The sequence below is a fragment of the Camponotus floridanus genome, unplaced genomic scaffold (assembly GCF_003227725.1).
Source record: "Camponotus floridanus strain SB8 unplaced genomic scaffold, Cflo_v7.5 scaffold1, whole genome shotgun sequence".
NCBI lineage: Eukaryota > Metazoa > Arthropoda > Insecta > Hymenoptera > Formicidae > Camponotus > Camponotus floridanus.
Window position 1 is genome coordinate 9,127,797 of NW_020229214.1, and position 27,481 is coordinate 9,155,277.

The 27,481-nt window shown below is 42.6% G+C and overlaps 2 protein-coding genes across 2 annotated transcripts; one reads left to right on the forward strand and one right to left on the reverse strand.

Moving 5' to 3' along the window:
* Positions 1-4,296: 4,296 nt before the first annotated feature.
* LOC105254292 (homeobox protein goosecoid) lies at positions 4,297-10,722 on the forward strand. Its single transcript, XM_011262853.3, has 3 exons — positions 4,297-5,465; positions 7,226-7,515; positions 10,327-10,722. Exons 1-3 carry the CDS (start codon positions 4,934-4,936, stop codon positions 10,534-10,536), a joined length of 1,032 nt encoding a protein of 343 aa, XP_011261155.1. The 5' UTR covers positions 4,297-4,933; the 3' UTR covers positions 10,537-10,722.
* A 1,036-nt stretch (positions 10,723-11,758) lies between these two features.
* LOC112637700 lies at positions 11,759-16,055 on the reverse strand. Its single transcript, XM_025407932.1, has 4 exons — positions 15,760-16,055; positions 15,458-15,674; positions 14,735-15,231; positions 11,759-13,479 (listed from the first exon to the last, which is right to left on the reverse strand). The coding sequence occupies exons 1-4, from the start codon at positions 16,053-16,055 to the stop codon at positions 11,808-11,810; spliced, it is 2,682 nt and encodes an 893-aa protein (XP_025263717.1). The 3' UTR covers positions 11,759-11,807.
* Positions 16,056-27,481: the final 11,426 nt, after the last annotated feature.

A 27,481-nucleotide genomic window follows, 5' to 3' on the forward strand; every position in this document is an offset into this window, starting at 1 on the left:
ATGAAGCGTGATAATATTAATTTTGCGAAATATTCATACACAGCGTGCGACTATAATTCACGCAAAGTATAGACCTCGGAATCCTCTTATACGTGTATTCATGTATACATAATCAGTTTATTAGTATAATCTTTTTACATCACGCACGTATCCTTTCTGCCGTTTTCCCTTTAATTTATAAACTAACAAAGCATTAAATAGACATCACTGGCAAAAAATATTCCGAGCTGTACTTATCTCTCGTACAGATGCATTTCAAAATTACAAATTACAAATTACAATTTTTGAAATTGTATTATTCCACGTATTATTTCAAGGAATTAATCGCATGGTATTCAGATAACATCTAATGCATAACATTTTTTTCGTCACTCACAACATTCTATTTACAAATTAAATTTCATAATGATTTGGAATGTTTCTGTCAATTGAGAATTGAATTTGACGTTTAACAGCTGATAACTTAGCAGCTTATTTGAATGCTTTCTCTTCCTCCTTTTCTTTTCCTCTTTTAGAAATCAAGTGTTAAACAAGCGTGAAATTTCGGGAGAACCGCTCAGCGGGCATCGATCAATGCGAATTCAACAACGTCACGCTATTCGTCCCGCCAAACCTATCGACAAGGGACGTCCTGCAAAGTTCTCCGGTCATGGTTCCTTCTCGGTGAAGCTACGCATTTGAATGTTTCAACAACAAGCTCACGACCAAGAAAGCAAGGAAGAGAGAGAATGCGTGTGCATCCACTCTCTTTCAATTATCAATTCGGCCGGTCCGCAGGAAGGCAGGAAGGCACGCAGTCAAGTGTAACCGACACTAACGAGTCCGGCGAGATGTCGGGAGATCTCGGGAGAGCTGGAAGACCAGGTATCGGGTCTCGACACCCCGCGGTACGCCTTTAAGAATATCGATGCGGGCGGGTGCTTTTTCTCAGCGCATTCTCTCGTCTTTATTGGAGAAAAAAGTGGGAGAGAGAGAGAGAGAGAGAGAGAGAGAGAGAGAGAGAGAGAGAGAGAGAGAGAGAGAGAGAGAGAGAGAGAGAGAGCGAAGGGGCGAGATCCACTTAGCACGCCGCTTAGACGCGAAAACATCTGTATTGTCGCTGCATTAGCGCCGAGGATTCATCCCCCCGTGATCGCCGGGGAAATTGTAATCTTTTACGAAGAAGCCGCCCCGTCGAGAGCGAGAGAAAGAGAGAGAGAGAGAATCGGCGGGAATGAGAGAGGGATTTTGCGCCAACGAAAAATTCGTGCAAAACGCGATATCGCGAGATACAATATTTTTATTTTACAGTTTATATTCGTGCGCTCTCTCGATCGAAACTCATTTTATGTATTCAAAACAGCGTGACTTCCCATACAGCGCACAAAGATTGCATACACATTGGAGCAATCTTTTACCGCAATATTGCAACGTTGCAAATTCACTGCAAAATGTTGCTGCACCATGGTTGTGGGATTGCAGCAACGTTAAAATGTCCGCTTTTAGGAATATCGCAATGCAAGATTGTAGTAATGTTATGGTGCAACGTATTTGTAATATTAAAACGCGTTTTGCTACAAATGCAAACACCGTTTTAAATTTAAGAAATAAACTTTGACAATATAAAAAAATGTTTAAGAAAGATAGGAAAAAATGCCTTTAAAAAAACATCTATTAGTGTTTTTTATTAGATGTTTCTTGAATATTTATCTCAATAATGTACATACAATTATTTTACATACACTCGACACCAAAATATTTTAATACGTGCAATAAATGAATATAAATTATATTTCCTATTTACCCATTCAATTGAGAAAAATCTGTTTAATATTCTGAAACCCAATGAGGGATCCAGATTATTAAACAAATTATTTGTTTAATAATCTAAATTGCTCATTAGGATTCAGAATATTAAATAAACCAAATCAGTTTATCAGAAATTAAACTGACACAAGACAAGAAATATAATTATTACATTAATCCTTTGTAGACCTTATATTCTTAGATGAATTCGAACACGAGTTAATTAAATTTGGTGTCGTCGCGTAGCGACAAGTAAAAAAACACATGTTATACACTTTTGCTATGTTAAAACGTTGCTATAACATTGCCAAAGTAATATTATAAAATAATGTCTCTGCATTATTTCTGCAGTATTACACTGCAGTAAGCAATGTTGATGCAAGCTTCTGTGCTGTATGGGTTTCGCTGCGCGCGCTCTGTTCGAGAGTAAACTTATTTAACTTGGTTTACCTCTTCTCTTTTTCGAGAAAGCGTATCTCATTCATAATTCATAACATTTCGAGGCATCGATTTCAAAATAAACTCGTTTCATTCCGTTTATCATTTCTCGTCCCGGGCAATAATTTGCTCGCGTCTGAAAATCGCAAAGAGAGCATCAGCAGATCAAGAGATATATTAGCGATGGCCGGTTCTCGGTGTCGTCTGGCTAATCAAATTCACGACATACGCGAATACAATGGCCATTCCGGAGCTGCGAGAAAGGAAGGGCCGATGCCCTTCCCTCCTCGAGATTTCCTCGCGGAATCTCTCGCGTGCGCGCGCGCGCGCTGCCAACGTCTTCTGCTTCTGACAACGGCCTAAAACCAGTAGGTAGATAAGTAGGCATAGGCAGAGATGGGCAGGCATAATACGCGTACGGATCGCACAGAATGCGGGATCCGGTTCGCCGGATCGGGCGTACGATTAACGTACGGATTAGGATTAAGCCCGGCGTGGATCTCGCTGCGCCCGAATGGACCGCAGGGGGACGTACCTCGGCAGGGAGGTGGGACCCGTCGCGAGGGGACCGGAGGGGGTAGAAAACGTGACGAACTCGGGGAGACCACTTACAATGTCGAGGTACGCACCCTAACGAGAGAGAGAAAACCTTTTTCACGCTCGATCTCCGTGTATCGCGTCACGATTCTGTGTCCCCCTCCTCTCTCTCTCTCTTTCCCTTTGCTCCTTCTCGAGGGGCAAAGACGCGAGGACGACAGTCAATGCACATTACAACGGTTTTATGTTATTAATACGGACGCATTGGCCGGGATTTGAATAATTGAACAGATCCGCGCGGATTCGCTAGGTAGGTAGGTAGATATGGTTCTCTCACGGGAAGAGGAGGAGAGAGATCTCCCTCTCCCTCTCTCTCTCTCTCTCTCTCTGGCCGCGCGCAACCGCCATAATCCAGATCTATCGACGCCTGAGCTTCCGCGTGGGGTTCATCGCGTCCGGATTGGTGTTTGCGCTCGTTGTTTGATCCCGTAACATCGACAAATCGATTCCATAATTCAAGATTACAAATCAATGCGACATTTGTTAATGTCATAGTCAAAGCTGCGTAAAGAAGGATAATGGATATTACATTAAAATAGTAATTGATAGAAAAGCATTAACGAGTTTAGTGAAATTACACGAGTGGCGAAACACTCTATGTGCGACATTTGTTTCGTGGAATAACGAACAAGATTATTTTCCTAAAAACAAAGACAATTGGAGAATGTACGAGATCCTTGTTTAAACCGTATTTCATTTCTATGAAATCATATTAATACGCTGAAAACATTGCGGCAAAACAAAGATCCAATTTTGGAATTTGGAGAATGGAATTAATCCGAGACAGATTTGTCTATTTTTTTTTAATAATTTATCAAGCAAATAATAAACGGTAATTGATACAACACCGAGTCGATACCTAGAATCGGAGAATAAAATTGAAGAGCTTCTTTCCTCATTTTAAATGCGCATCATTTTTCTTTAATGGAAATTATGAAGCCATCTAACGCATATCTCTGATTTTTGAAAAGCATAAATTTAAGACGGTTTGAAAATATAAGCTCCTCTATTCGATCGTGTGTTTAAGCGACGGGGAGAGAGAGAGAGAGGGTGAGAGATTCGGTAATATGCATCGGCAAATATGTCGTTTGCTTCCGCGGCCCTATTTCCATCTCTCTCTCTCTCCTCTTTCTCCCTCAGACAGTTATTTCGCGACCACCCTCTCCCGTTGCTTCGCATGTCTGTTGTCGCGGTGCAGCATCCCACCCCTGAACGTCGCGACGCGATCCTCGTCGTCGTCGTTGCCGTCGTCGTCGTCGTCATCGTCGATCCTCTCTCGCCCTCTCGCGCGCTCGGCGTTTCGTTCGCGCTCCAAGGGGAGAAACGGGGTTACTGCCGCGCGACCGGGTGGTGGAAAAGTGGATGGAGCCAGAAAGAGCCACGCCCCGATCGCGGACAACGCACGCCAACCCGACGCGGCAGCCGAGGGTGTTTCTCTGTCCGCCACCGACGCGGCTGGCGCGGCTCCGGGCTACGGGGGTGGCTTTGTCGGTTGTGCGCGACGAGGACCGGGAAGGGCAGGAAGGAAGCGCGTCCACGCGGCACCACCGCGTCGTCGGCCACCACTATGGCTAGTCCACGGATATCCTTTATCGGGGAGATGTCACTTTGTGCCCGCGACGCTAGGCGCGATCGGATCACGACGCCACGGCGCCCTTCGACGGCTTAAGAACGACCGCGAGGAAGTGGAATAAAGTGCGGCCAGCAAGGAACCGAGCATCTCCGGATATCGGATCGTTCCTTCCTTCCTCGCGACTGTCGTCTCCGATGTTGAGCGCCGACGGGACGTCGATCAACGATCGTCAACGAGGGAGGAGCTTCGACGAGATCGCGCAGACGCGTCTCACTCTTATCTAAAAAAAAAAAAAAAATAGAAGCCAGACGCTAACCGGGAATTCGCTAGGTGTCGAACTCGAAAAGTCGTAGGAAATTTTGTCTGACATAATGCGAGCGAAAACGTAACGTTGCCGAAAGGAGAAGGGTAGAACGGAGCACCCTTCTGCTCGTCTCCCGCGCATCTATCTGGAGCCTAGGACACTGATATCTAGTTCGATCCAGCCTCGCTAAGCGCGTCGATATAACACTCGATATAATCGTACACGAGCCTGGTATCATGGTAGAGAGCACTTATGCGAGCGACTCGCCGAGATCACGCTCGCCCATGACGGAGCCGTCGAGTCCGCTGCACGATGGTCCCGGTATATCCGGCTACGGCCACCACAACAGCTATCTGTACAGCTACTCGCCCGAGGCGAGTAGTCAGAATCACGTCGCGGCGACGACGAGGCGCAACAACGCGAGCGAGACGACCGACGCCGCGCGAGACGAAAGGACGTTCGCCAGGAGTCCGATCGGTACCGCGGGGGATGGCGTTCCTCGCCACCGGAACCCACGCGAGTCGGTCCCCTCGCGACCGGGCGGCTCCTCCGCCACCATGTCGTCCCCCACGTCGCTCTTCACCATCGACAGCATCCTGGCGCCGAGGCCGATCGGCAACGTTATCGCCCCCACGAGCACCACCACCGTCGCCGCGTCCGCGATCCAGACGCCGGAAACGATCGAGTCGGCCGGCAGTCGCACCACGGCGATGCATCCGCTGCAGCAGCAGCTGCATCACTTGGCGTTCACCTCGGCGGATTTTCTCGGTGGGTAATGGGCCCCGCTCCCCGAAGATGCCCTCCCGGGGTGACTCCTTTCGGTCCTTCGAGCGTGCCGAGAGCTGAAAGAGGCCGCGAAGACGCTTAAGAGACCTTCTAATCCCCTAGACTTCTTTCAGGCAGCTTTTACGAGACGTCTCTCTCGAGACTTCTCGCGCGTCTGGTTCCCCTTTACGCGTGCATGAAATTATGATTAACGTCATTTGAACTCTAAACATTTTTTTACATATTTTAGATGAAGACTGCGATAAATGTAGATTCGTATTATTCGTGATATTAAATTGTTGAAATTTTATTAAATTCTTGCGTAAACCGAATTCTCAGGATAAAGTTGAGCAAGCGGTAGAAATAATATGTTTGCATAAGTGTTTAAAATTGTTTGCAATTAATTGTATTTTCATCAAACAATATGAAATTTTTATCAAATTTTTTTGCAATACACTTAATAAACATTTATGGAAATTTCGACGAAAGAAACTAATTTCTATGGATTTCGTAAGTAGATTGATAAATCATTTTTTTAATTTAGAAATTTTAATTAATTTTAAACTTGAAAAAAATTAGAATTCTAAAAAAAAGAACAATTTTCAAATCAAAACAATGCGTATGTATAAATAATTCTCACGATATATACCAATGATGAGATTGTCATCTCGGACGCTTACATTTGACTTAATTTTACCATGATTAAAGAATTTTACACATGTTTATTCATATCAAATATATTTTCATCTTTTTAAAATTATTCAAAGTTTTTCTCTTCATCATCATCGTCTTTTATTGCTCTTCACGAGTTATCAATTATATCGCTTTCACAATATGAAATCACCTTGTACAGATTCCATCAATTTGCTGTAGGTGTTGTTAAACGTATTTTGTTCGATAGGGAGACATTTAACAATTTACATTGCGAAAATGGAAGACCCTACGTGAAATCCCAAGAGACTCGGTGCGAAACGCGTCAAAACTTCCTTTATACGCCTGTGGGGGCTTTAAGTATTTTTCCCTCAAGGAAACCCAGCGCTTTCTCTCTTTTGCATCGAGGATATTGCGAGATGAAATCCGCAATCCGTTTCGATCATGCATGAACGATCTAGCTCCTTGTGCAATTCCGCTGGAAGAACGCGAAGAGAAGGCACGCAGACGCGAGAAAGAGAAAGAAGGAGAGAGAAAGTGAGTGAAAACGCGTTGCAAGTAAAAGCAGAAATTTTTACCGTCCCCACATTTTCATGCGCAACGTCGCGTTTAAGCAGCTTTCTTCGAGATTTTAAAGTAAAACGTCCCCCGGGACGCTCTTGGCGGGCGCTCTCGGCGACCTTTTTATCCCTAAACACGAATGAATGGGGGTCGCTCTACGAATTGTAACATCGCACGTCCAACAGCGGAATTCGTTCGACCTCGTCGTGCAATTTCTTCATCTTCGATTCGAGAAAATGTCATCGGGGCGCTCGTTGCAAATAGACCGCGAAGGATCGCGATCCTTTTGTCCCGCTGCATTAATTTGTGGCCCGAATTATCGCGATTGTTATCCCTCGTTACAATCGATTCTCCCCTAATGTTATAATCGCGAACGAGAATGGACGTTTGAATCTTTAATGCGACGCAAAGTTGAAATGGCGTTGTGCGACCGCGGATAATCTTTATCATTCATGCGTCGCATGCGCACGAGTGGATTACGTTACGATGTCGTGAGTTTTATGGCAAATGCGAATTTTATTATCCTTCCGTCGCATTTTTTTCAATTTCAGCCGCGGCATATCCAGGATTGTATCCTGGAGGATACGTCGCGGCGATGGCCGCCGCCGGCGTTTCCCTCCACGGACAGCCGGCCTTCTATCACGCCGGCCATCCTTATCAAATAAATCCGAATAATCCGGGAATGGGCCCGATGGCGAAGCGAAAACGTCGCCATCGAACGATATTCACGGAGGAACAATTGGAACAATTGGAGGCCACCTTCGACAAGACGCATTATCCCGACGTGCTCCTGCGCGAACAGCTGGCCCTCCAGGTCGACCTCAAGGAGGAAAGAATTGAGGTTGGTCAAATTTCTCACTAATAATTTTACATTTTATTATACACGATGTTTCCTATATTTTTTTTTTCACTTTAATCACAGATTTGTTTGACTCGAAGTCGATAACGATCGCGACTTGTCGAAAGTAATGAAATCTCAATTTTTCAACTAAAATAAATGTATAAATCCAATTGGAAATTCTCGAAATATAATTAAAAAAATGAAGTTTCGTTAGAATTATGGTTGAGATGTAAACTTGTTTAAATAATTAATCGATTAGGGATTAAATATAGGGAGAAATTGGAAAATTAGAATATCGGTAGAGAAAAACGAGAAGTGTGTCGAGACAATATTTCTCAAACTTGTATTCGCTTTCCGAAAACAAGAGGGCCGACTACCGTTTTTCTCACCGTGCGGCCAGGTTGACGTTGCGCGGCAGCCGGTCTTGAGCCACCCCCGGATGACAAATTACTTTCTCGAGCCGTGAACGGAATATTGGGTTTCGGATTGACAAACATTGACCGTCCGGATGGGCCCGCACGCACAATTTGTAACGTAATGTCGGCAAACTGTACGCGCTCGCGCGCCGCCGCCGCCGCCGCCGTTCCTGAGTGGGATAGAACGGTCCGTGTTTGTCGTCCTAATGCATAAAAGCCCATAATATTTTAACGCGGCCATTAAAATTTACCGCGCTGGGTATTTATCGGGGCACTCGGTCGACTTGAGCTAACAAGTTGCATGCTAGATTAAAAGCTTTAGCGATAATGTGTTTACTTCAATTATACATACGATCGAGTTCGCTTTCGCCGGCACTGAGTGCGTGCACGCACACGCGTGTCGGATAGCGCAATTTATAATCTCTATAAAATGTGGTGTATACTTTTCACGAGCTAATGGGAGAGAGAAAGAGACAGAGAGAGAGAGAGAGAGAGAGAGCGCGCGTCGCGCGTTTAATTTCGTATAAATTTGCCTTTCAATAAAAAATCGCGCGGTTCATTGTGTCGCCCAATGAGTGTTATTTTTTCAGTAATTAACGATCTCGCTTCACAACCTGTCGTGATAAGCGTCACATTGTAATCTCTGTGATTTTTACATTACATACGCAAAGAGTAATTAAAAAGCTGCATCTTTTTTTAACATTCGTTTCGTTCGAGTTGCTTAGATAGTGCTTTCGGATTCTACAAAGAGCTTCTCTCTCGACCAATTTGCAAATTAATGTTAATGATCTCGCGCTGAAATCACCAAAGTACCTGATCGAATTTTGCGTTTAGTTATTTTGAAATCTATTATTGATTTATTGCAATTTTCAAGAACACGTTATTTAATAAGATGTGCGGGAGCGAAGAATTAAATACGGGGATTACGAGTTACGAGCAATGTCGTATAGTAGCCCGTCGTTGTCCGACACCTGACGGAAACCCCGGCGATGATTCCGTCGAATAATCACGGACTCTACGTGAGAATCATTGACACACTCGCGCGTGGGACCACCCGCGTCGCGTCGGCTCTGCCAAAGAGAAGGTCCCTCGAATCTCAAGAGTGTTTAAAGGCTGGAACAACATATACCTGCGCCTGGGCCGATTCTCGGTGCGAGAGAGGTCACGGTGTTTGCACAGAATTAGTAAAATAGCGACTCTTGTACCGCGTCCGCGGTAGTAGAACCGGGGAAGGGAAAGCAGGGGGAGAGAGGGTGCACTGAAGAGGACAAAGAAAAAACTAGGAACGGGTCAGAAACCCAAGGAACTGTTTTGTGTACTTTCGAGATCGTGTCGATTCCGATGTTGGATCCGAAGGTAGATGTAGGGAAACAACGTCTCGAAAACTATCGGTGCCCGTCGACCGTATTTTATTCGACAACAGATCGGACATGTAAAGATGGACGATGGATTAATTAGAGTCGCATTTCTGTGAATATTAATGTTACTGTTAAAATTGCCGTTGACAAGTTTACACGGAACATTTCGAGGATCTGCGTGAAATGACACAATTTTACGTCATGCGGAAAGTTTGCGAGATACAGCGATCTCGATTGGCGAAAAACTCTTTAAAATGAACGAGGGTCGGGCTATTACAATAGCTAATGCAGCAAAACGAGCGAGCGAGTAGGGGTGGAATATTGATTGTCGGTTTTCATTCGAATTGATTCAGACAGGCGTGAGGGACAAATGCGTGTTCCGAGTGCGGCGGGAATTCGTTTGATGTACATCTCGCGTCTTTCCTTACTTCATTAGACAAATATCTCTAATACTCGCGTGTGCGTGTGATTTATCTTGCAATCACGAGTTTGAAAAAATTTCTACATTTATCAAAAATTCTATTGTCATTTATTGATCTTGCAAATAATCGTTTTAATTCGTAATTGATACGTCAAAATTGATGGCATTAGTTCATTACTTTTAAAAACTATATGATTAAATTACTTGTGCAATTTATTTATATTGTGCACGTAACTTTTCATTTCTTTTATAGTTTATCATGACTATTATGATTTCAGTTATTAATTTGTGAATTACATTTCGCTCCCGTCTGCGGATAAAAAATAAACTCTATTTAATTCTTCATTTGATTACATTGCTCTCGAGCAACATGATTTTCTTATCTATAAATGTAAGCTTTCAGTTTTTGATCAGTGTAAAAAATAACAATGTAAAAATGGTTTGGAAAAAAAACACGACAAACTCTATATTTTTTTACACTATATTTTTCACATCATCTCTCTCCCTCTCTCTTGGAAAAAATTGTTCAACTTTGCGCTACCGAATATGTATAAGGGATTAATTCGCACAAATTTCCGTCTAATTTGAACGCCCCGTCGAATCGTGCTCGTTTCAGGTGTGGTTCAAAAATCGTCGCGCCAAGTGGCGGAAGCAGAAGCGAGAGGAGCAGGACCGTCTGCGGAAGCTGCAGCTGGAGCAGCGTCAACGCACCGACGACGGCGGTGCCGCGGCGACGGTGATGGTGGGCGATCGTTTGAGCCTGAGCAGGCAGCAACAACAGAAGCTCGAGCAAGACACGGACAGCTCCGATCTCGAGGTAGCGTAGTGCGATCCCGAGGACGAGGCCAGGCAAATTTCGGTCATCGATGGCTCGAGGAAATTGAAAACAATGACCCGGCGCTTCCGCGCTTCTATCAACAACAGCCGCCATGTATATACGTAATTGCGCTGTAAATATCACTGTAAATATGAGTAACGATGGATGTGTACGATACCGAAATAAATTATTGCGTCGGAGCAAGAGACGTGACGTTTGATTTCCTTTTGCGTGGACGCATCTCTCTCCATCAAAAGGTACATTCTCTCTCTCTCTCTCTTTCTCTTCTTTTTCTTTTATTTAAAAAAAAATTATTCTATTGAATATATAATGACAGTTCATTAATAACAATTTCGGTATCCACAGGAATATATCCCGCACATATCGTTGCATATACATATCCTAGCCGACATTATATATACATTCGGAGGTTTTGCAAATTAATTTATCGCCGCATGTTTCTTTTTGCCTCAATTCTGAATATGTTAACGATTTGACTTTATAACGATGAAATACGTATAAGAATTAATTTGCAAAGTCAATTTCGCACAATGTTCGACTTTTATCCCGCGCGAGTATTTAATTGCTATCTCGCGATTTAAATGTACCTTTATTTCTTGGTTTAACTAAATCAACTCAATTAATGAAAGTAAAATAAATTTACCTTAATTTAATTAAATTGAATTGTATTAAGTTGAATTTATTTTTCTTCCGTATCGACATATTTTAAATTTAATAATTCATCTTTCTCATTGATCTTTTATCTGTAAAGGTTTTTTTGTCCAAAAAGATTTTATCTGGAAAATTGCAATTTTGCTTCAATGCAACACCTTTATCAGAGATTCTCTTTTACATAAGCACGCAGCGAGGTGTTCAGATCGCGAAAAGTTTTAATTTCGCGACACTATCGTGCTCTAGCGCCTAACTCGCAGTTTTACAACAATGTTTTCTTATTAAAATCGCGCCACTGTTGTGGAAAATACATTCTCGTTTATATAAATGTTTACACGTAGCTTCGATTCCTCTGCGCATAAATATTAAAACCCGTCGATCGTTTAGGAATTTCAAAATGGTTGCGTCGAAATTTCCGCTTGATATTCTCCGTATGTAAAGTATACAATCAATCAAAGTAACAAAGAAATTGTTTTACGCCCATATGTATTTATAAAAAAATACTCTTCCTTTACAATTTTTTATTTTACATTTTATTTTACGCTTGCAATCTCTTCTTCAGTCAGATCTCTTATTGTATGCATCATCATTTCAGCTTTTCCGCACTTTTACATTTTTACTCTTCCCTTCTTTCGTTCGTCGAATGCACGCATCTTTCCGGCGAATCTCCCAAGGCGCTTTCTTCTCTCACCCACCCTTGCGCGAGAATCGCAAGCAGGGCCAATCTCGGCAATTCGAAGGATCTCTATAGGATTTAGAGTGAATCGGCTACGTTCGGGCGAGGCGATGGTCAACACCAGCACCGCCACAAATTCGCCAAGGGATGTGGCTCTCATTAGATAAGCGGCACCATGGCCGTACGAAAAGAGCGGCGGGCCAAGTGAGTTGACGTCGCACATGTAATACGCGCCGCAAAACTTGAAGATGCCCAGACAGGCGCTCTCGCAAGTCAGGATGCCAAAATGATGATCGTAGAACAATCGTTCCAGCGTCCCTCGTAGACATTCGCGCGACCTGGCGTACAGTCTGCCGCAAATGGCCGGTAGCATCCTGGCCTCAAACAGGGTCTCGCCAATCTCGAAGCGATCGCATAGATACCTGCTCCAGCAGCTCACGTGAACGTATTCGGTCTTGACGGACTTCAGCTCGGCCTCGTGCTTGCTCCGGGTATAATAGCGATCGCCGCATACGACGATCGCGTCGAGGATCTTTGAGCTCCAATATTCCGGCGCCATGATTCTAGTCATGCCAGCGCACACCACGTAACAGGCGTACGTCTGCATGCCCCGGTTCGCCTCGTCGAACATGCGATCGGTTATGTGTATCTCGCCCCACAGGGAGAAGAGCTTGCTGGGCTTCTCCACGTAGTACTGATGCCATCTCGTTACCCTGTCACCGCTGATCTTGGCGCGACTCTTTTGTTTCGTGGACTCACACCTTCCCCAGGTGACTCGACGGCACTTCAACCACGTGACTCTCTCCCTTGGCTCCCCCGGATCGTCCTCGTCGTCTTCCCCTTGATCGGTCGCATCTTCGATTTCGAGAAGGGAATCCGATCGTTCGTCGGCGCGTTGTCTCGACGATTCAGGCGCGCCGCGTTGCATTAGCTTGAGATTGTGCAGTTGACAGCAGTGAAAGGTCACGTGGAAAATTTGAACATCGAAAACGTCATCGTTCGCGATCTCAGGTCGATTTGGATCGCGCGACTTTGGAATCTCGTAGGCGTAGGCCCGCAACAAGAGTATCATCAGGTGCCTCCGTAGCGAGTCCTTGGAGCAAAATTTTACGATGCAGGCGCGACCGTCATCGTCCCAGCAGCCAAACTCGTCGCATCGATAAGGATTGTAGAGGTACCAGAAGAGGCCATCTTGCCAGAAGGCCAACGAGAATCTGGTCGTGCGGAAGATGCAGTCGCGATATCGCATCGCCAGCTTATCGAACCACTCCTCGATCCTGCGTGTTCCTTCGTGCACAGGTACGCGTTCCAGATTCGTTATCTTTTGACAGCCGAGTTCCACCCTGACCTCCAAGGGATCCTTTCTGCGTAACGTGATCTGTCTTTTTAAATCGCTCTCTTGGTAGTTGAAATCGACGTTTCGCACTACGGCTATATCCTTCGTTTCCCGAATCAGCTCTATCTCGACGTCATACTTGTAGTTGTACACGACAACGTCGTCCAAACGCTGCTTCTTCCTTACGTTAATCGTGCCGATGTGAGTGTAAAGTGTCCAGGCGTGGTCGTAGATGTAATCGATATTGGCGCTCCACGCGTATTTGTATCTTCCGTACAAAGATAACGTAAAGCGAGTCAGTGTTGCTTGTGAAAAAAGCCGACAGCTCTGACTAGATTCTAACTCTCACGCACTGAAAAAACTGATTGGTAATAATTATCAAATATATTTAGTTGTGAATTTTAATTGAATATTTGATAAATATTACCATATTTTATAATAATTACTAAATCTTCAATTGGTCTAGTTGCAAACAAACTTTTGTTTGCAGTTGAATCAATTAAACAATTTAGTAATAATTATTAAATATTTAATACTTATCATAAAATCTTTGATGATTGTTATTGAATATGTATTAAATTGTTGTAAATATTACTAAATCATTCAATTTAAGATTATTAGATATTTGATAACTATTATTAAATGATTTAGTTAGGTCAACATGTTTGATAAAATAATTGGTAATTATTAACAAATTTTGGTAAGATAGTCGTGTAAAGTTTCGCGCAAGCACGCAAGGATATGTTAGTTTGTTCGTTCATCGCTATGCGACGTGAAATGCGTTATCTTTCTCGTATTTAAGTTTAGTTATGAGAATTAAATAAAGCTTGCAAAGAGTAACAAATAAGATTAAAAATATATTGTTCAATTAAATTTCTGATTTCTCAATATAAGAGTTTCAGATATTAAATTGATTTTATAAGTCGGATAAGTAAATGTTCGGCAAATAAACAAAAATAATCTGTAAATTTTCTATTTAAAATGTAAAATGCAATATGCAAGTATAAATTATAAATAAAAAAATAATAATTAAAAAATTTGATTTTAATTAATTTTAATTTTAATTTTTTAATTTCTCGTTATCATGATTTAGTTAAAATTATCAAATATCTGATAATACTTATTAAATATATTATTTTTTGCTACAAAAATTTGGTTACAGTTATTAAAGCTTTGTTAAACCAATCAAATTTGTAATTGAATGAATTAAATTTAAGTAGTCTAAACTAAATATTTTATTTACTCAATTAATTTTTTTTGTAACTGTTACCACACATTTAATTAGAACTATTTGCCCAAATTATTTAGTAATTGTTATTAAATTCTAGTGTTTACTACTAAATTCTTTTTTCAGTGCGGAGATAGAATATATCTCCAATTCTCAAATCCCCGAAAGATATTTAAAAATAAATTAACGATCAAATTTGCTAAAATGCATCGGATGCATTTTTTATTCACCCTCCCTCTCTCTTTCTCTCTCTTTTTAATTAGACAATCAGACTTGAATCATCCAAGTTGGATACCTGAGCTGAGTTCTCGCCAATAACGCCACGATCGCTTGATAGAAGCAAAACTTCCAAGTGTTCCTGCGCTCTCTCAATGGGCTCAGTTCCGGTAGATGCATGCCCTTTAACCCCCGAAGAACCACGTTGGCGTAGACACGTCTGTCCTGTCCCTCGGGCGCGTCAAATTCTACGATGACGTAATCGCCGTCCACCAAACCGGGACGTTCGCCGACCGCGCGATCCACCAATAATTCCAGCTTAGGATCCGGACATTGCACCCGCGCGCGAGCGTGTCCCAGTTCTTTGCGATTCGCGAAATCGCTCCTCTGCTCGCGCAGGAGGAAGTCGTCTTCGTCGACGTCGTGTCGCGGATCGCAAGGGAAAATGTCCCTTCGCCTCTTTCGCCCTTCCTTCTCTCGCGTCTTTAGCTCATCTCGCGGAACGCACGGCCACACACCCGGCCATTTCTCACTTCCGGTTCTCGATGTTTTTCCTCTCCTTCGAAATACCTTTGTCTGTCGAGAAGATATCGCGAATTTATATCACCAGTATCATTTGATGCGCGGACGTAGAATTCATCTTTAGAGATGCAAATGAATATATTTATATTTTTCGATCAATATTGATTACCGAATCTCGCGAGTTTGATTGAAGCTTCAGTTACGCAAAGAGCGAAGAAAAAGATTATTTTTGCGCAAAATATAAATGCAATCGACGCCATTACCGTATTCGCTGACTAACCGCCTGTCTCATTCTCATGCTTCTCCAGATTCGCGTTCTTTTGCATCGATCCAATCCGATCGGTCTTCGATCAGCTCGAGGTTGTAGCTGAAAGCCAGCGGGCGGGAAGCACTCGTAGGGCGGTAGTACCTCCTCGACAGCATCTTCCGTGCGACATGGCAACTTGGCGGCCCCGGATAATATTCTCCGCTTGTCTTTTCTCTTGGATTCTGCGTATCTGCGCGATGCTTTGTGCAAATTCATCGACTATGCGTGCGAGATGCGAAATTCGCGAGCAGAAAAAATAGACAAGCATCCCTTACGATTTTATAACTTGCCAAAGAGGTTCTCCCTTGTCGGACCAATCCTTTTCCACGGATCTCTCTAGCCAAGATTTCTCCTTCTCTTCCTCCTTGATCACGTCCGGTTCCATGCTCTCGTAGTCGGTACTTTTGTATTTGATCGCGTCCTCGGTCTCGATCGTTGTTGCATCCTCCGTTGCATCGGTGTCGGTCGCGTCTGTCGTAACCTCCTCCGGAAATTCCCTCGGTTCTTCCTTAATTTGAATCTCTGGTTCGGCCTCTGGTTCGGCCTTCGGTTCGGCCTCTGGCTCGGCCATATTTCGCGAACTGAATGACGATTGAAACGCAAACCGAATGACTGAATGATCTCACGGCATAATTTATACGTCAGCTTTGTAACATTGTGTAATTGAAAAGAGTTTCGTGTCAATATAAAATATCATGTTTTCGCAATTTTGATACAACTGACGTGCGAATGTGTCAACTTTGCATTCTTTTATACACGTCATTACAATTGAACGTCTGGATACATACATTTAAATAGAAATACGTACGGAAATGTATTCATAAATAGAGATAAATTCACAGAATACATATATGCTCTACTGCAATATATAGAAAATTTCCAATATATAGAAAAAAGGAATTATATTCCAATATATAAAGTAGGAAAGAAAAATAAATATATTTGTAGCGTATATATACAATTACGAGTTCGTGATAATATTATTAAGCGCGGTGATTGAGAATCTGGACGCGATAACTATTACATCCCATGCTGGACCCTATTCGGTCCAGATCCGCTCGGATGCGATCCGAATTCACCAAGTGAGGAGAAGGGGAGCGAACACTTGGAAATGATAGGCTCAAATTTGTATAGGTCTGAGAGAGAGAGAGAGCGCAGCCTCTCGAGAACGCGGTCGGCTTCCTGAAGCTGAAAAAATACAGGCTCGAAGGACGGGGGAGGAGGGGCAGCCTCGATTTATCTCGTTTCGTTCGTACGATTTTGTAATTATTTTGCTGCCGGCGCAGACGAAGCCCTAGGAGCGATCAGAGGCAATCTCGAGCGCCGCGAAGCCCGTCGGTGACGCAAGATTTTCAAAGTGTTTATAAAATTACGGGCGCGATACCGAGCCGAGCGGCCCGCGCGACCGAAATAACGCGAAACCGTACCGAGTACACGGTATTCAAATCATTATTGGATTTGGGAGCCCCGCGCGTGCACGCGCGGATGACGAACAAATAAATCGTATTTCGAATGCCGCAAAGTCGGCGCAATTCCGTCGATTCCGCAATCGCGCCAGCGCTTTTCCGCCGAGACGAACGAGCAAAATTCACGTTAATGTCTCGTTTGAGTTCGCTTTGCATCTCGAAATTACCCAGAGTTTCGCTGGCCCGGAAAAAATTCAAAAAATTTATTTAAGAGCACGTATCGCGGCTTTCTCTCTGGCGATGTGAACAATTTCATGCGATAAAAGAAATTGAAAAGAATTGAAGCAGCGCTAATTTGCGCTTTGACGAATAGTTTCCGATGAGACACGTTAATGTGTATTTAAATATTGTCATTTGGATGGAAACATTTTCGTGTTTTGGTGTTGACAGCAGTTTATAATTTTAATTTTGACGTCATTATATTGCTCGAAATGAAAAATTCTTAGTCTTTAGGACATTTTGCGTCTTAATCAACAGGTATAAAAAGAGTTGAATATCTTAAAAACTACTGCCGACAAATTGATTTCCCCAAAATATCGTAATGAGAAAATTGGCAGCAAGTATCTTGCCTCACATGTAATAGATGTAAAAAATGTAAATTTAGAATCACACAAATGTATGTAATACTTTATAAATATTATTTTTATTATTTTTCCTTTTTTTTAATTTTATAATTTTTTACATCATTTCCACATTACGGCTCTTAAGCCGTATAAAGGTTCGCTTTACTTTTCCACGCGACGCGTAACGTTCTCTGTTTTTTAATTTCGTTGAAAAGACAGAGCTCGAGACATTATCTGACAATAGCCGCTTATTTAACCGACGTTGTTACACACGTTAGCCGAAAAAACAGCTAACAACTTGTAAAAACTGAAGAAAAGCATTGTTTTCCCCAGCGAACGCGGCACCGTCCGAAAATTAATATCCGCGGCTTTTGTTCGCGTTATTTGCAAGTTTGTGTTTTTTACCGAGGCGGTTCAAACGATGCAGTTTTATGCGAAAGCGCGGCGTAAAGTTTTTAATGAAATGACAACGCGCGTAAAGTATAAACGTGGACTAAAGCGTGTACGTTTAGTAGAAACGCGTCTCGCTGATTTTTTGCTCAAGAGACCCGACGAAGGAGCTTTTCCGTCGGATCCGTCCTTCTCGAAGCGCATCTCGTGGGAATCCCGACATTGAGCAACGTCCAAGAATCAAAGTTTGGAATCGAAGTCTGATCCTCGCCATCCAGGACTCCGCTACATCGGACGGAAGTTTCCCGAGGAGACTCCAAGATCGGGACAATTCTCGGTGAAAATTTAATGAAAAGCTCACGAAGAGACAGTAAACTCGGGAAGACGGATTGATTGCTTGCGCGCCGCGGTTAAACCTATCCAAAGTACACACATCAATGAATTATCGTGATCGATTATTACGCGCGACAACTCTCTCGAAAGTCGCCGAAAACTTTGGCGATTCGAGAAATCTTTAAGTCCCCTAAAACTCGTAAAGACATTTATCATGGAAATTTATCGCTGTCGTTATTTAAGAAATGCTTACCGTTGTTTCATTAAAAAGAAATACGATTGAGATAAAAATAATTTATATCTTTAAAGTTTCTCTCGATAAGTTTGACATTTCCCTCGCTGTCAACCTGATGATGGTAATTGTTACAAGAAGCGCTATGACGCAAATTTTGGGAGGCGCGATGCGAGAATCGTCCCGAGGCTCGAAGGGAGGGGAAGCGGATTGCCCGTATCCATATAACATGTACACACATACGTTCCACATGTTTGTGTATAATATATACTCGTTTCGAAAGGAGGAACGGGGAAAATGAGCGGAGAGTGGGGAAGAGAGAAAGAGAGAGACAGAGAGTACAAAATAAACAGTGCATTATATGCAATAACGCACAAAACACCCCTACGGCTGTGCAGTCATCTCCTTCGAAAGATTCGGCCGCGAGTGCGCGCGCGGGCAATCCAATTAATTTTATTTTAATTACCGCATCGTCGGGCGTACGCCGATTGTTATTGTTTCGACGTCGATGAATCGACCGTCGCCCGTAATTTTGCCGCTGACAATTTCCGCCTCTCGATGCCCATGACGCGACACCCGCGCGAATGGGCATCGCGCGAGATGACAAATTTCCCATCATCTCTTAAAGAGCGGACGAAAGATCGATCGATCGATCAATTACCGATTCCGCTTACATTTCTTTAGAATTGAATGGCCTAAAATGAAAAGCCCGTAATAACCGGATAAAAAATTGTTTCTCCCTTAATCCCGTTTTAACGAAACATTGCGTTAAAATTGGACGACAATTTTTCACGAGGCTGTGCAAATTCCCTTTCGTGAAAAATTATCTTCATCAATTTATAGAGCTTGAACAATCGCGCGAGGAGATTCGCGTATCGTTTCGAAAAGGGAAAAAGGCGCATTTATGGACTAATAGCTGTTTTACAAAGAGGCGAGATATATCGAGGGGTAGGATAAATCCGTTGCGCAAGGAAAAAATGTAAGTACGAGCCGAAAGAGAGCCGAATGGCATGTCCGGCGACGATTATTGCGCCGGGAAATACGCGGGCCGCGATCGATGGCACTCGATACACAGTCGGCGAGGAATTAAAAAGTCGACGTATTGAATTTACAAACGAGCCGTAATATTATTCGAGGAAATAACAAAGGCCGCACTGGTGCGGACGAATTAAGCTATTTTGCCCTACGCCGCGCATATTGTACGTGGCGCGTAGTGGCGGAATTATTTGTACGTCATTACTAATGCGCAGTCGCGATAGAGTTCGATAATATTACAATAATTAAATTATCGTAATATCGCCGGCGGAAAAGGGAGGCGAGTATGAATTTGTTGCGGTTAAATATATAATAAAGCGTTGCTTAAACAAGGGCGAATGCCGGTTACACAAAACGCACGCTAAACTAGTCAATAATTCAACGATTCATTTTCGATATAGAATTTAATCATCCGCGTAAAAGCGAGAGACGTTGACGCTTCGCGGCGACATTAATCCAATGGTCGCTTTCTTATCCCGCCGGGGATCCGCTCGTAATCCGCGATTCACATTATGGGACCTGAACCGTCCTGTAATAAAGGCGGTGGCGTACATCATTTCAATAAGGCTAAAAAGAGCGATCAGGTATACGGCTCTGTAATATAATAATTTTGCAGCCTCTGCCGGAAGAATTATATTTATTCATGCATTCGCTCTTTTCTAGTAAGTAAATTCCTATAGAGATGGGGAAACTCATTTTCCTCGGTTAGACAACACAATCACAGTCTATTATCCGAGTCTCTTCTTATCTCCATGTTATAAATTTAAAGGACTTTAAATAACTTGAGAATCTCTGAGGCATTTTTATATATTCCTGTCTTTTTACGTCACTTGACCCGAAAGATACTCCGAGAAATATGATTCTTTTAGTACGTTACGTTTTTGATATTTTAATATGTTAGTTAATTTTTTCACATTTTCAACATTTGCATCGCACATCAATGCCTGTGGTTGTCTGCCTTGTTTTTGTAATTTTTTCTTAGATGCGTATCTTCAAAACCACTTTAATTTAATCAATTTTTTCTTTAGTACGTTTTCCCTCCATTAATCGAGTTTTCGAGGAACAGGTAGAGGGAAGATTCGATTGTGCACGAGCTAATTACGCAAATATTCGCGCGATGCATAGTCAAGGTTCGCGTATGCGAAACGTTCCCAGGAGAGATTTGCACATGACAAGCCACCGGAGAGACCGACTCGCAGAGTCTTCGCGCGCGGAAGGAAGGATCGTTAAACGCGCGGGTTATTCGTGTCTTCGGGCTCGTCGTCGTTCCGGTGGTCTCCGGGAGGAAGGAGGAGAAGGAGATGGGGGAGGCAAGTCCTTTTAATTACCCGACGTTAAATTCTTTATCTGGGTGAAACAATGTGGCGGGCCCGTGTTTTCAGATCAAACAAACCCCATGTTGATACGCGGTAATAGAATAATCTGGCAGCTGATTCCGGGGATATAGCCCGCGGGGATAGAAACCCACACGATTTCTGCACCCGGTCTGTACGTTACCACATCCCCGAACGAAAATCAACCCCCTTCCCGTCTCCGCCGTCGCCGTCGCCGCCGCCACCCTTCCGTGCACCCTCGTAACCTCGTAGCAAGAGAGAGAAAGAGAGAGGGAGAAAACGAGAGACAGAGAGAGAGAGAGATCGAGCTTCGAGTCCGCGAGTGTTTACACACTCCATGGCACTGCCAGGACGAATGGTTTTCGGTACGTACACGTACGTGTGTACGTACGCGCGATACCTATACGTGTGACAATAAACTAGTGTCCGCCAACTCATCGAATCTAAACCAAGTATCGCTCGCTGGCCCTTTATTGCCTCAGAAAATTCATCGGATGACGGAACGTTCGACGGACACGTTCCATGTTTTTGTATCCTGTAAATAAAATATAATCTAGAATAGCCTCTAATCCTTGGACGGGGAGGGGAAGGAGGATGGTATCCAGCTTTTTACTCCCTACGGTTGGCGAAAGACGGAGGGAGTACGCGTTTCGCCGAGCTCGGATCGGTTCTTACCGCTATTCTCGACAACAATAACATAGTTCGGTGTCATCTTTTGCACATCAGTTTTTTATTAACCAAGGAAGGTTTGGAACATACGATTATTAAAATTCATCTTCTCAGGACTATTCCTGAGAAGACGCTACGTCTCGTCATTCGATCGTCGCGGAATTAAACTATGGTTATTTTCGTATCTCGACGTTACGATCTTCGTAACCGTCAATACCGACATCACCCACGCCGCAAGAACGCACGCGATGGAATTCAATAAAATTGCAAATTACCTTCCCGTCGAGGAATATTCCGACTTGTTATTCTCTCCGCGTCGCGGAGGAAGGACGGGGAAAAGGTCGAGCGTTCAGCAAAGGGAATCTCGACGGAGATCTTTGAGAGATCCGAGATATATCAGACGCGAAAGACACTTTTGGCGCGCGTCGCCTCGAATCCCCCTCGTCGGTCTCACAATGCGAGGCTATTGAAATGCGACATTCCGACTGTGTTTTATTGCTCCCCGGGTATCCTCGTTCGATACGACTTCTGCGACACGGACGAGTGATTCCGATTCCGCGAGTTTCTCCACCGCGATGCTTCCCTCGATGCTGATATCAACGATGCTCTTATCGATACCGATGCCGCATCGACTCGCCTCGCGATATCGCACGTGCCATTGAACCTTGGAACTTCTCGCCTCTCACGTTACTCTCAAAGAGGATTAGGCCGAGGTCCCTTCTCGGCCCCTTCGGGCGATCCATTTTGCTTGATATTTGGAAGCACCGTTCAGCGAAATTGATTCAATTAATCGGGACACATTTCGCGAAATAAACATGGGTATTAATTTAAAAAATGTAATTTAAAAACATTATATTTATGTATATTTCTACCGAAATTTTACCTTGTTGTTGTTTACGAAATTTTTAATATTACACACAGAGTCTATATACATACATGAAAATTGATTCGATCAATTTTTCCGATGAAACATTTTACATCAGTTTCCCGAAACGAGATAGTTTTCCCTTCGCGCGACACAGCTCTACCCTTTTACTCTTTCTTGGCTTTAAAAAAATCGGTTTTTGTCAAAGAACACCGGGTAGGTTCGCTGCGCGTAACTTTACGCTCATTCGCGTATAACGAGACGATAACAAGGGCGGCAACTCGCTCAAGATGCATCTACAACGGCAAAACTGGCAAGCGGAAAGCACTCTTCTTTCCATTCTCGCTCGTTGCTTCTTCGCTCAGCGAAAACCCATTGTTTATAGGCTAACAAGGCGCGATTCCTTTCGCGCAGGTCGTCTTTCTAACGACAAAGTGACAAAGAATGCAACGCGAGTAACCACGATGACACATCGGTGCACGCGCTAAAATATGAATAGGGAGAAAGAGAAAATTTGAAATTTTTCAAAAATTTAAAGTCAAAAATGATAACGCAACACGTCAATACTTGACCTTTAATAAATTATATAAATCAAAATTGAAGATTCAATATTTATACACATGTTTCTATTTTACATATTTGATGTAACGTCGAGTCTTATCACAATCTGTTAAAAGCGATCGATACTATCTTAGCTGATATTATTTCGCCTGCCATTTTTTCTTGAAAATCAGACACTCTCTCGTTTGAGGAGAGAGGGAGGATAAGATTAATCGATAAGTTGATTAACTCGCGATAACGAGCAGTCTAAGGGCTCATTATACTCTCGCAGTTTTCATATAATCAAATGACGCGACGAAGCAAGGGCGTGGGCAAGTAACGCCGGGGGTGAGATTCACCCTTAGGCTTGGATGAACCCCGCCTTTGTCGGGGTCGTAGTCTTCATCCTAAGGGATTTCATTTCCATTAGCGTATTGAAGAAACTCAAACGAAGAAAACATTTCGGCCGAGGAATTCTTTCTCGAGAAACGACCACGCGTATGATCTCTTTCTTTCTCTCAAAAATATATATTTTTTTCCCCCTTTTTTTCATTCAGTTTTATTTAATATTCTCTGTTTCTGAGTGCGCGTACATTCGCGTTTATCATATTTGATGGTTCTATAAATTTAGAATGAGCAAACGTCTCATCAGGAATCTTCTGGTTAGGTAGAAGGATGTCTTTAGAGAAATTGCTTTTTACGCAGGATCTCCATCCCTTTACAGGATAAGGAGCGTCTGTTAATGGCGATATTACCGGTGCGCGTCATAAGGAGAAGCGTATGCTAAGGTCTTTCAATTAACTTAATGGTTTGCTAAACACACAACGCGGCTTGTATTTAAGACACGATCGCTAATAAGGAAACACACCGTGTCGCAAACACGTTATCGCGTATATTTAACAATGCGGTCTTCGACGATGATGACACGTTTGTCGGTAATAAACGATTCAACGCGACATATTACAGCATCGAGGATTTCTGCAAAAATTTATTCGATCGAAAACAAACGCACATATTTGCCAAATATGTTTTTCTAATCTTGAAACTTTTATTTAACACGAAATAATCGGAAATATTCGCGCAGATATTTATCCTCGAGCCACTTCTTTATCAATTTACAATATATATATATAATTGAATATGATATATATAAATATATAATGAACATATATAATTGAAAAATTGGCGACTCGTTTTTCGCGAGGATGAATTATCCTGGAAGGAGATTAACCAGCAATAAGGCGGATGCAACGGAGCAGTCACTAGCACCGATCGCGTGACAGGAGTCAAAGCATTCGAAGGCAATGAGTCCTTCATTCGGGAGGAGGGCGGTTAATAGCTGGAGGACAATGGGCTTGTGGGGTTGCGGGCTTCTCTCTCTCTCTCTCTCTCTTTCTCTTTCGTAGGTTTCTGGGACCGGCGAGCGCGGCTATTCGAGGGGATAGGCAGGCAGGCAGGCAAGCAAGCAGGCACGTAGATCGCAGGCGTGACTGTGTGAGACCCTCGCTGAGATAATTGAGCCGTCAGCTGCACGAACCTCGAGCCGCGCCATGATAGCGCCGCGCCACCGCAAGTCACCCTCGCCTCGCCTCGCTTCGGGACGGAAGTACACTTAGGTCACGTGACGGCGCGTGGATCGAATTACCGCGAAACGACACCGCCATCCACCTATCTCCGGAACGTGAAGGAGAATCTCGGCCGCGATACACGCGACCGATTACTTTCTCGCCGCCTTCTCTATTAGACTCTAGCCTACTTTTCTCTCTCGATCGTAATGAGAATTCCGCAGCTTAACAATCTTCCGTTTCTACAAATATCAATCGGTGCTCAATCATTGAACGCAAACGTTTCAAACGTTAATTAAATGTCAGAGATGCCTTAAATTTTTTGAATAATGTTTAATCCCAAACACCAAATAACATTTATATAATTGTTAGTTATAATTTCCTATTCAACAATATAATTGTTATGTAACAGTTACATAACAATTATATTGTCGAGTGGGAAATTATAACTAAGTTATATAAATGTTACTTGATGTTTGCTAGGATGTTATTAAAGTAGTAGTTATAATTTCCTATTCAACATTATAATTGTTATGTAACAGTTACATAACAATTATATTGTCGAGTGGGAAATTATAACTAAGTTATATAAATGTTACTTGGTATTTGCTGAGATGTTACTAAAATAATAGTTAGTCATAATTTCCCATTCAACAATATAACTATTACATGTTGTGTAACAGTTACATAACAATTATATTGTCGAGTGGGGAATTATAACTAACAGTTATATAAATGTTACTTGAGGTTTGCTGGAATGTTACTAAAGTAGTTATAATATAAAGTAGTTATAATTTCCTATTCAACATACAATTGTTATGTAACAGTTACATAATAATTATATTGTCGAGTGGGAAATTATAACTAAGTTATATAAATGTTACTTGGTGTTTGCTGGGATCTTACAAAAGTAAGCACAAAGACACAGAACGATTAATGACACAGGGCGATATTTCGAAGGAGAAAGCAGACGAAAACAAGACGAAAGGATAAGGAAGGCGCGTTCGGCCACGAGAAGCAGGACCTATTTCGACGCTACGTTCTAATCCGTCTAACTCGACATGGGATTCGATAATGCGACGCGACGCGTGAAATCCCGACGGATTTTTGCCCGCGCCAGGATACGGTCCAGATTGTGAAACGCGAGGGCAAGGAACTCTTTCTACGGAAGATCGGCTCGCTTTCGAATCTGCTGCTCGCGGAGTAAGCTCTTGACAGACGTACCGGAAATATTCGTTGCGAGAAAGCATTACGGGATCGTGCCGGTATCGTATCCCCCGTTGGGGAATTTATTAACCGTTGTGTCGGAGACCACACTCGTGGGAATTACATGGAAATATTCTGGCGCTTTCGAAAGAAGCAAACGATCGCGTTAAGGCTCGTCGTTGTCCTTTTATCTTCGACTCTGTCTACTTGCGGAAAAAACGCAGGAAATCTCTCGATCGCGCACATTTCTCGGAATGTTTGGATTAAACAGCGATACTTTAATCTAAATGCAAACGCGTAGTCTTATCGCAGACGGCTTTCTACGCGAGGCTTTGTTTTCTAAACAAACAGCATAATAAGATTACTTTTATCTCGTCCATTGAAAAAGCTGATTAAGAATAGACGGCGAAGGATGCGAAAAAATTATCGTGCTTGAAATTGTTTTTACCGTCTTAAATTCATATTTCTAAAACGTGAGGATTATAAGTTACAAAAAATAGCATGTTAAATAAGCTCTTCAGTTGACTGTTGCAGAAAATGGACCAATACCTAAGCTAAGAAGAAAATCAAAAATATTTCATAAGAAAATTATTTTATCTTTTAAATGAACATAACTGGTATCTTATAATCTGCCGCACTTCAACATTAAATCAAGATTGATAATTATATAATATTCTTGCGACAGAATTTTAATGAAAAATTAGAAAAATCCGTTTATCCTGTTGCTTCCGGAGGATTTCCCATTTTACCGCTAATTCGCAATCTTTTCCTTTTTGACAATTATTCGCTGTTTCAGTCTTACTCCTGTCATCCGTGACATTTGTCCCCGCAAAATGACTATTGCTTCGGGATTTACCATTTTACCGCTAATTCGCAATCTTTTCCTTTTTGACAATTATTCGCTGTTTCAATCTTGCTCTTGTCATCCGTGACATTTGTCCCTGCAAAATGACTATTGTATCGGGATTTACCATTTTACCGCTAATTCGCAATCTTTTCCTTTTTGACAATTATTCGCCGTTTCAGTCTTACTCCTGTCATCCGTGACATTTGTCCCCGCAAAATGGTTATTGCTTCGGGATTTACCATTTTACCGCTAATTCGCAATCTTTTTCTTTTTGACAATTATTCGCTGTTTCAGTCTTACTCCTGTCATCCGTGACATTTGTCCCCGCAAAATGACTATTGCTTCGGGATTTACCATTTTACCGCTAATTCGCAATCTTTTCCTTTTTGACAATTATTCGCTGTTTCAGTCTTACTCCTGTCATCCGTGACATTTGTCCCTGCAAAATGACTATTGTATCGGGATTTACCATTTTACCGCTAATTCGCAATCTTTTCCTTTTTGATAATTATTCGCTGTTTCAATCTTACTCTTGTCATCCGTGACATTTGTCCCTGCAAAATGACTATTGCTTCGGGATTTACCATTTTACCGCTAATTCGCAATCTTTTCCTTTTTGATAATTATTCGCTGTTTCAGTCTTACTCTTGTCATCCGTGACATTTGTCCCTGCAAAAATGATTATTGCATCGGGATTTACCATTTTACCGCTAATTCGCAATCTTTTCCTTTTTGACAATTATTCGCTGTTTCAGTCTTACTCCTGTCATCCGTGACATTTGTCCCCGCAAAATGACTATTGCTTCGGGATTTACCATTTTACCGCTAATTCGCAATCTTTTCCTTTTTGACAATTATTCGCTGTTTCAGTCTTGCTCCTGTCGTCCGTGACATTTGTCCCCGCAAAATGGTAGAGCGACGACTTCGCTTTCGACGACGATTCTTCCGGAGC

Excerpts from the sequence above, each read along its gene's own strand:
- LOC105254292 (XM_011262853.3), top strand. The coding sequence starts at position 4,934 with ATGGTAGAGAGCACTTATGCGAGCGACTCGCCGAGATCACGCTCGCCC. Across the intron at positions 5,466-7,225 it reads CACCTCGGCGGATTTTCTCG|CCGCGGCATATCCAGGATTG; the intron begins GTGGGTAATGGG and ends TTTCAATTTCAG. Across the intron at positions 7,516-10,326 it reads TCAAGGAGGAAAGAATTGAG|GTGTGGTTCAAAAATCGTCG; the intron begins GTTGGTCAAATT and ends TGCTCGTTTCAG.
- LOC112637700 (XM_025407932.1), bottom strand. The coding sequence starts at position 16,055 with ATGGCCGAGCCAGAGGCCGAACCGAAGGCCGAACCAGAGGCCGAACCA. Across the intron at positions 15,232-15,457 it reads GCATGAGAATGAGACAGGCG|ACAAAGGTATTTCGAAGGAG; the intron begins GTTAGTCAGCGA and ends TCTTCTCGACAG. Across the intron at positions 13,480-14,734 it reads TTGGCGAGAACTCAGCTCAG|ATACAAATACGCGTGGAGCG; the intron begins GTATCCAACTTG and ends TTTGTACGGAAG.